Source organism: Daldinia decipiens (assembly GCF_022478715.1).
Source record: "Daldinia decipiens strain CBS 113046 unplaced genomic scaffold F4813scaffold_56, whole genome shotgun sequence".
NCBI lineage: Eukaryota > Fungi > Ascomycota > Sordariomycetes > Xylariales > Hypoxylaceae > Daldinia > Daldinia decipiens.
The window spans coordinates 147206-156120 of NW_026054599.1; the positions used below are offsets into that span (position 1 = coordinate 147206).

Here is an 8915-nt window from a genome sequence, read left to right on the forward strand (position 1 = left end):
TCACTTAGCTTCTGCCGGGCCTTGAAGCTCGATTGCATCAACAATATAATTTGCACTTAGGAAGTCCTCATCACCGGAGCCATATACACCAAGTGTAAGAGTATTCTGCCCGGTTTTAAAGGCGCTCGCAGGAACTGTCCACGTGTAGACTTCGCCATACCCGCGATATGCTCCGCGAGTAACCCCGCGAGAATCGATTAGTTTCTGAGATGCCATTTAGCTTTGCCAAGAACACTGCGCAATATCGTCTGGGTGGACTTACCGGAGCGCCTGGGTCCTTTCCGGTCCAGCTTCCAATAGCCACCGATGGGCGACCTCCCTTGAATGAAAGTGTAGTTCCCACCCTTAATGTGAGATCTCGAACTTGGTTGGCGGCGAGGTTGAAGTTTACCTTCACATTGCCACCGGTCTTCGAGAAGAGGGCCATAGGGAAATCGCGCGCGGAGGATTGGCCAACTGTGTAAGTACCTCCCCAAGATCCCATCCGAGCATCGCTAGGATGCATCCGCTCAATCTTGTCTCCATTCTTCAACTCCAGGGGTTGTCCGTCAAAGTTTCCGATACGCCACACGACTGAAGGATTTGGCTCCGCCGAAGCGATATCCTTGGCCGTATCACTCCCGGCCGTAACAGTCACTGTGTCCTTGGCTACCTCGTACTCACCCATGTAAAGCTTCATAGTATACGTACCCGGCTTCATCAAGGGAGACTTGAAAGCTCCGTTCGCAGCTTTAGTCCAATACTGTGCTTTGTCATTGTACCAGTGGACGACGGCATCGAAATCTTGCGGAACCCCAGAAGCTGCACCGGAGACGGAACCACGCTGGTTACCTGGTACGTAGCCCTGAATATCGAGAGCACCAAAGAAGGACGTATCTAAACTGGGAGAAGGCTTGTCTGCCTTATTGCTGTAATATTGTTAGGGTTATAAGATGATTTTATTTTTATCTTTGGATGGAAGGGTTCGAAACCTACGTAAACTTCATGGCATATGGTCCCATCAATCCAAAGCGCCACGGCTCCGTTCGAACGTGTCCACTGTTCATGTACCAATATAGTTCTTGATCGCTGCTACCGGTCTGGCTATTGATGTCACGCATGAATGGCCCCCCCGACGAAGTCTCATACGCAACACCAGGCATGATCATCCATACAGCCGCGTTCTGCAGTAGGTACAAAGTTAGTCGGCTTTTTACATAGGTTATAGTTTATGCCGGGACGCTCACAGATCCTGAGACGCCATGTATCTGGTCGTCGATAAAACGATCGCTTGTGTACATCTTGCAGCGAGTTTCTTGATTTGGGCATCGAAACGTATCCTTGCCTTCAAAAGCTGTGCAACCGATGGTGTTGCCAACGTCCCCGTGCACACCGGTAGGCAAATTCTCCTGCCGTAGGCGGGCAAGCCATCGAAGCTCCCCCGGGCTAACCTCCCCAGTGATATAAGTTGCCATGTAGATAGTCGGGTCGTCCGGCTTCGCTATATAGTACTGTGTTACAGGTAGTGAATTGGCCTTCGCTGTAATCTTGATATGCTTGTTACTTATCGTTTCCGCGGACAGTTGCGACGTCCCGAGGCCTGAATTAATAGCCGAAGCTTTCCCCTTTCCTTGGTACTCGACCCCGTTGAATACCAAACTGGTAATATCTCCATTGGCTCTGGGATCGTTTAGCTTAGCTAGCCATATCACCAGAGTAGTGGTCAGGACCTATCGACCTCGAATACCAATCCGCCATTTGTGTCAACCTAGTATAGCAATAATCAGCTAGGTATTGTAGAAGGTAAGATACATAAATAATAATTCACAAACCTTATATCTGTTACTCGTAGTAGTAAGTCCAAATGCGGCGAGGGCGCCCTTGCTGAGGCATGCTAAGGCCAGAACAGCAGATGCGCCTAACATTGTGACTGGTGTATTAACTAAGACGCCGAAGAGAGCCAGAAATATATCCAAGGCGCATGTTGACGTTCACAACATCTAACCCTTCGCACACTCATATATACTTTAATCCCTACTTCCTACCCATAATCTATATTCATGCCTGAACCTATGCAATAGAAATTAAACCGGGGCGGTATTGCTATAGCGCATGCGTCCAAAGATCGCACATATCTTGTGTGAAATTAGAATCCCTAATATCCGGCAACAGCAGCTGTCTTCTTCTTCAAGCCCAAAAAGGAAAATATCCCATCAACGGAGTACAAACACCCTGGCCTACCGAGGGGAGCGGCAACCCCGGCAGAATTCCTCACCCGGCGGCAGAACAAACAACCTTGATATCCACCGGACATAATATTCTCTCGGGACAAAAGTAACCGAAGAGGATCATGACTAAATAAGTTGGATCAAGGCTCAATGTTTGCATTTATATATGTTATTACTAAAGAGCCTTGAAAGGACTGGGTATGAAATCGAACCTAATGTTAAGAGGTCTAGAATGTGAGGCCGTTCTGCGAGGCAAGAATTAGGGACCTGAGCATCTCCTAGGTACCTAGGTATTTAAAGAATGAGATTAAGATATGGCAACCACAAAATAATTAACTAACTAGATTTCTTTATTTAAGCGTCCGTACTTTAACCTACCCAGTTCTACAGAGATTAGTAGGTGACGCGGAGTGAAGTTGTAATTTAACGTCTTATATACCTAGGTACCTAGGTACCTAAATCATACCTTAGGTCTGCCCATGCTAAGATAATACATACCTGTGAGAAAGGATACACGATAACGGTTCTTGTTTCGGTGAGCTGTAAGGATGCACCGGCGTTTTACTAAATAGTAATCTACTGCGTGTCTATCTTTATTAGTTCAATTTGGTAATGCGGCTCTACAATCAGACATGTCGTCACATAGGTTAGGTGCTAAGGAGCATGTAGGTATTCCTAAATTGAGGATGAATGTATTGTTATTCTAACGTTAACATGCGGAGAGCGACATGAAGGCTTAAGAAGCCCTTTTTAACGGCCTAGGTTACTGCTTTAATGGTAGTTTGAGTACTGGGCCTTAGGACTTACCCTGGCTTTCGTCTTCGTTTACCGTGACGGCAACGGCTACGTATCACGCTTAAGGAATGACTACGGTATGATAATAGCTTAACGGAGTGAAGTCGAGGTCTTAGTTTCTGTCAGGATTTATACCCGTTGATCGATGTTATACACAGAGTGAGTGTCTAGGGTAGGTAGACCGAGTAATATATTGTATTGATCTAGTAACGCCTGGCCTTCTATCTTCTTGCGAGGGGGCTGTGTGCCCCTTATATAGTAGATAGACCCCTGTAGACCCACCTACCCTGATAGCTTCATTGGTAAGTAAAAAGGCATGAAGTACATTTGATATTAGAAGGAGATGAAGGAGTATGCCGACCCCCCTTAGTGCGTCATATATTTTTATAAACCCTAGATACTAGGTAAAAACGCCTCAACCATACGACGTCCAAAGATCAATTACGGGGGCACCATCATCATATCCATTCACGTGTAACGTAACAGGAGTTGAAATACTAAAGCAAGCAAGAAAAGGAGAGAAGTCAATACTTCTTTCTATACATCCTTGCTATAGAGTTGATCTGCATGCTATTAATAAATATTTTCAAGCTCCTCGTTTAAACTATCTATCAGCTTTTCTTTTCAACTTGCTGATGCATTTATTATCATATCACAACTTATGCTATTGTGCTTTATTAAGGATTGTTCTAGTATAGCAGTGTAGCGCTTTCTAGATAGTGACTCAATATCGTGATGCAGTAATAAGTACCTCATCTCATACGTGACTCGGTACAGTAGGGAATAATTAATAGTTGGAGGAAACGAGTAGTCGGGAGCGTATGTAACATTCGGCGTCGAAGACGGAGAGGCTGATTGACGCGACAACATTGACCTGGTAAGAGGATCCTTACGCGCGTCTATGCCCCACAGTTCCATAGAAGCTAGAGTAGAAGTCAGTGTTAGTATACGCAAGTGGGTTATCCCCTGTGACTGACTTTGATATATTATATACAATAATTGTCATTAGTAGAAATACGTCGTAAGAACACCGGGGTAAACCCCGGTCCAGTTGTTAGCTCTGTAGTTGCAGGATCTAGAATGCCGGGTCCATCACGGCCTCGGTCCGTTTTGGGAATAGTGTTACCCATGCGGGACTGCGGTAAATTTCTAACGGAGAGATCTAACCTAGCTACATCATATTCGGCCTGCCCCATAGAGCAACCAATAATAAGACTTCTAATACATACGTAATCCTCAACCGCCAAGATCTCACGATGATGAATCTTGATCCACAGGTTGTTTGAGAACCTCGAAGAGGAGAATGAGATATCATTATGGAGTAGAAGCGAGGTAGTATAAAGGGGCGACGATGCCGGGTCTGTCCACACAATATGAGCACCAAAATCTATCTCTCTTTTATATCGAAAAGACTATCAGTCAGACCCCCTTCGTTTGCGGTACTTATATCATTATTTTATCTATCGCTGATTAACTAGCGAAAATGAGATTCTCTATATCCGTACTCTCTGGCTTAGCCTTGCTAGCCGGCTCTGCTGTTGCTCATCCCGGCCATGACATCTCCCAGGAAGTTAAAGAGCGTCGTGAATTTCTCGGCTCCGTTAAGCGCACCAGCCTCGGCCACTGCGCTTCTCAGCTGAAAGCACGCGGTGTTGCGAATCGTAACGTCCAGCGCCGAGCTGCCATGCTCCAAAAGGCCCGGGCCAAGAGTACGTAGATAAATAAAGGATCTTCCGCGCCTATTCTGACTTGGAAATGCTAACTAACTACCTATAGGGGGCTTGAAAAAACGCGACCTCAGCTCTGTCTTAGCTACTAGCCACAATGCTACCGACCTCGGCTATACGCCCTGCACCAGCGCCGCTACCCTTTTCTCTGGGTATAATTCCTGCCTCTTAACCCCTGAAGTCACTCAGGGTCCCTACTGTAAGTAGATCGTACCGATAGGTGATAATTACTAATGCCGGATCAAGACGTCGGTGGCGAGTATGTTAGACAGAATATCATCGAGGACCAGATTGGAGTTGACACCATCCTCGACTATCAGGTAATCGACGTCAACACTTGCGAGCCTGTTACGGACGTCTATGTGGAGATGTGGCATTGCAATGCTACCGGTGTATATAGCGGCATCGTCGCAAGCGGCAACGGAGACTCTTCGGACGAGACTAACATTAATAATACTTGGCTCCGCGGCATCCAAAAAACCGATTCCGACGGCGTCGCTCAGTTCGAGTCTATATTCCCTGGGCACTATACGAGCCGCGCCACTCACATCCATATCATGATCCACCAGAATGCCGTGCTCTTCGACAACTCGACCCTTGGCAATAACGTGAGCGCTAGCCATGTTGGTCAGGTTTTCTTCGACCAAGATCTGATCACTGCCGTTGAACTTACTGCGCCTTACTCTACCAACACTCAGGAGCTCACCTCGAATGCTGATGACAGTATCCTGAGCGAGGAGACCGCTACCGACGGTGTCGACCCGTTCTTTGAATACACGCTTCTCGGCGAGAGCATCACTGACGGTCTCTTCGCCTGGGTCGCTTTCGGTATTAATGCCACCGAGTCTCAGTCAGTTACCCCGGCTGTTTTCTACTACCAGGAAGGTGGTGTCGCAAATCCTGACTCCGGTGCCGGCGGTCCTGGCGGTCCTCCTCCAAGCGGCGTGCCCGTCGGAATTCCTAGCGGTACATCAGTCCCGCCTGCTTCAACATCAGCATAATTTAACGAAGATGCCTATGGCCTGATTGACGGACTTGAGCGCGGAGAGATGCCAAATCCCATGGTTTCGTATTCTTAAGATAGATTTTAGACTTATAAACGCACGTACGACTATACTCGCATTCGTTTATCCGTACATTTCAATATATATATACCAACTGAACTTGATCGCGTTTTACTGGAAGTCCACTCATGACTGCCTGGGGTTGCGATATAAAATTTGTTGACTAGAAGTACGTAGTCATTTGCGAATTACGAATTAAATTTATCACAGTTAACATGCCGTGACTTTTAAGAGTGATGCTATGTATTTTTAGATTACCAAGAGACAGCCTTTCGAAGTAGATTATCCCACGGTGCAAGTAGCTGGCAACCAACATTATTAGTGAAATGACATGGCCTTGTTGTGCTTCCCAACTTTCTTCAAATTCGGCCTTTGACATTAAAAAGAGGAGATTCCTCACTGATCTAATTGATTTAATTGATTTGTGTATTGAAATCGTGGGCATTTGACAAGACCTGCCCGGTTAATTCCTACCTATTTTTATCACTCCTTAATATCTTGCCCAAAGTAAAGTATCAGTATAGAAATTCAATGTCGTTAGATTGGCCCTATCATCTTGATTCAATTGATAGAAGTGGTTATTATTGAATGAGCTGTTATGGCCGAGGGATGCAATATTAGTTGGCTTTATTTGTAGACTACATTTATAATCACTCCGTCCAATACAGTCGCATTTTAATAAAGCTAACAATATTCAATCAGTTGGAATGTAGATAATTCAAATATCAAAAGATTTGTAAACGTTTATTGATTTTGTTAATATGTTAAATATTTCTAAATGATATGGTAGAATTGATGGATGTCAATTTACAATAATTTTGATCGATAGTTGTATGCACCTGTTTTATGAGGTAATTTACTTAGAAGGACCGGCAAGGTAATCTAAAAAATAACATCACTTTATCTTAATATTTTGTCCTCGCCCAGGAGTTCTGGCCGGTACCGGCGCGGACCGTGGACAGAACCGAGCGATAGTCGGGAAGCGAAGAGCTTAACGAGAGCGGTCACTCGCTAGGCCGTACACGGATGACAATCCATTCGATGTTATAAGGCGCGATATAGTGCGGCAGCAGTGCTTTATGAACGTGCAGAGTTTTTCATGCTTTTCGGCTTCGGTATGAAATACCAGTGGGGGGTTATGACTTTGGCAATGCCCACACCGTGGTCGATATAATATATGAAGCACATAGAGAGATAGCTCTAGTTCTGGCTGGTAAGTATCCAGATATGGAAATAATCGTTTAAGATAAGCCGGAGGTCATCATAGGCTTGAAAGGTCACATCCACGGCACGGAGTACGAATCCTTCACTTCGTAGCTAGTAAAAGATGCCGACGCGTATCTGCTACGGTATTTTCACAACCGAATTGTCAACTATCGTGTTAAGATCCTACAGTAATTAGTGCCAAGTTTGAAGAAGGGCGCAAAGGTTGCCATTAACGACATTTGCCCCCCTGAGCCGGCATAAAGCAGTATTTCGGCCGCTCGCGAATGCATGCAAATGGACACGATGATGAAAGTATTCAACAACGCTCAGGATCGCGATGCTCAAGACGCGGGCGGCGCTTTTTACATGAGCGGATGCGAGGCACAGGAACGGCAATTATTCGGGCTGAGTAGGTCGAAGACGAACAATGAGTATCGTTACAGAATACACGAGGTACCAGTATCAAGCGCTGATATTTGTAATCATAATAGTAATGATCGAATATCTCCGTTTATCAATCTTGCAGTCATTCCTAACAAGTACCAAAAAGATAAGACTCTAACATGATTTAGGCACCTATACGAATGCTCTATGCCCGGCCTTCTCAGGGCTTAGGAGGACACGTCTATCAAATGGAAAATGAAAATACGGAAATAACGAAAGGAAAGCCGAGAGAGAGAGAGAGAGAGAGAGAGAGAGAGAGAGAGAGAGATGCCATAGACAGGTTCGACTGAACGCTTTCGCCATCTCACTTGGTAAAGGGATACATGCTAACGATGCTACGACGCCCACTGTCTTATCCAATTTTCCATCCATGCCTCATGTACTGGACCCAAACTTCCTAATGTGGCCGACGCTTGAACCGCCTTCTCAGTATCCAATTGGGTTTGTTTTATATTGTCCGCTGAGAGGCCTTCATAGAACTCGATGAGTTTTACTGCTGAATTTGCTGATAAATCATCAGTTTTACGTGCGCTGTCACGTAGCGCCCGAACCCAAGCATCAAGAGGCACAACTTCCATCTTCCCCGTCGAATCAAGGCACCGTGTAACGGTAGGTAACAGAGCTTCCCACGTCGTCTGCTGCGGATTGACTGTATGATAGACTACCGCGCCGTTGCTCTGGGGGTTCGCTGGGTGAACCGCCAGCTCGACGATACTCTTGCCTAGTAAATCTACCGGGATCCAATCTATAACCTCCATACGGTTTAGAGACATAGGAAGCTTGCCCATATACTTCGAGCTCGCAATCAAACTTGGTAGCCACTCTTGCCTCGGCCAGACTCCGGACTTGGTGGTAGGTCCCGCCACTTGACCAATACGACAGATGACGACAGGAATTTCAGCTTCTTCGGCAGCCGTACTTAGCATTCGTTCTGCTACGAGCTTGGACTCTCCATACCCGGTCGTTCCGGCCGTTTGCCAGTCCTTGTAGACGTACTCGGGGACGACACCGGGTCGCCCTGTAACAGCGCTTATGCTCGAAATGAAGAAGAGCCGAGCACCAAACCTCGAGAATGCCGAGAACTCGATAATTTGCTGAACGCCTCGGATCTGGCCGACGAAAGAATCAATTGATAAATTGAAATTAACCTGCCAGGCGTTATGGATTACAATGGTGACTTCATTCAAGAGTTTTAAATAAGTCTGGTTCGAGAGGCCAAAATGAGGTTTCGATAGATCGGCGTCGAGAAAATGGACAGTCCCCGGGAGCGGCTTTAAGCATTTTGAAGCTTGGGATGTCTGTTGACGCTTAAAGCTTAAGGGACCTCTGTTAAGGCAGTAGATGCGGGACACATGGCGCTGTTCGACTAACGAATCGAGTTAGGGTTAGGGTTAGGGTTAGGGTTAGGGTTAGGGTTAGGGTTAGGGTTAGGGTTAGGGTTAGGGTTAGGGTTAGGGTTAGGGTTAGGGTTA

At 46.1% G+C, this 8915-nt stretch overlaps 3 protein-coding genes across 3 annotated transcripts; 1 reads left to right on the forward strand and 2 right to left on the reverse strand.

The window, feature by feature from the left end:
• F4813DRAFT_394211 (polysaccharide lyase family 4 protein) lies at positions 1–1904 on the reverse strand (the record flags this gene model as incomplete). Its single annotated transcript, XM_049247526.1, has 6 exons — positions 1–204; positions 263–908; positions 976–1163; positions 1227–1659; positions 1710–1747; positions 1812–1904. 6 exons carry the CDS (start codon positions 1902–1904, stop codon positions 1–3), a joined length of 1602 nt encoding a protein of 533 aa, XP_049094924.1.
• Positions 1905–4191: 2287 nt separating this feature from the next.
• F4813DRAFT_376449 (aromatic compound dioxygenase) lies at positions 4192–6002 on the forward strand. Its single transcript, XM_049245126.1, has 3 exons — positions 4192–4711; positions 4779–4928; positions 4976–6002. The coding sequence occupies exons 1-3, from the start codon at positions 4486–4488 to the stop codon at positions 5728–5730; spliced, it is 1131 nt and encodes a 376-aa protein (XP_049094925.1). The 5' UTR covers positions 4192–4485; the 3' UTR covers positions 5731–6002.
• Positions 6003–7778: 1776 nt separating this feature from the next.
• F4813DRAFT_394213 (NAD(P)-binding protein) lies at positions 7779–8797 on the reverse strand (the record flags this gene model as incomplete). Its single annotated transcript, XM_049247527.1, has 2 exons — positions 7779–8714; positions 8768–8797. 2 exons carry the CDS (start codon positions 8795–8797, stop codon positions 7779–7781), a joined length of 966 nt encoding a protein of 321 aa, XP_049094926.1.
• Between the last annotated feature and the right edge of the window lie 118 nt (positions 8798–8915).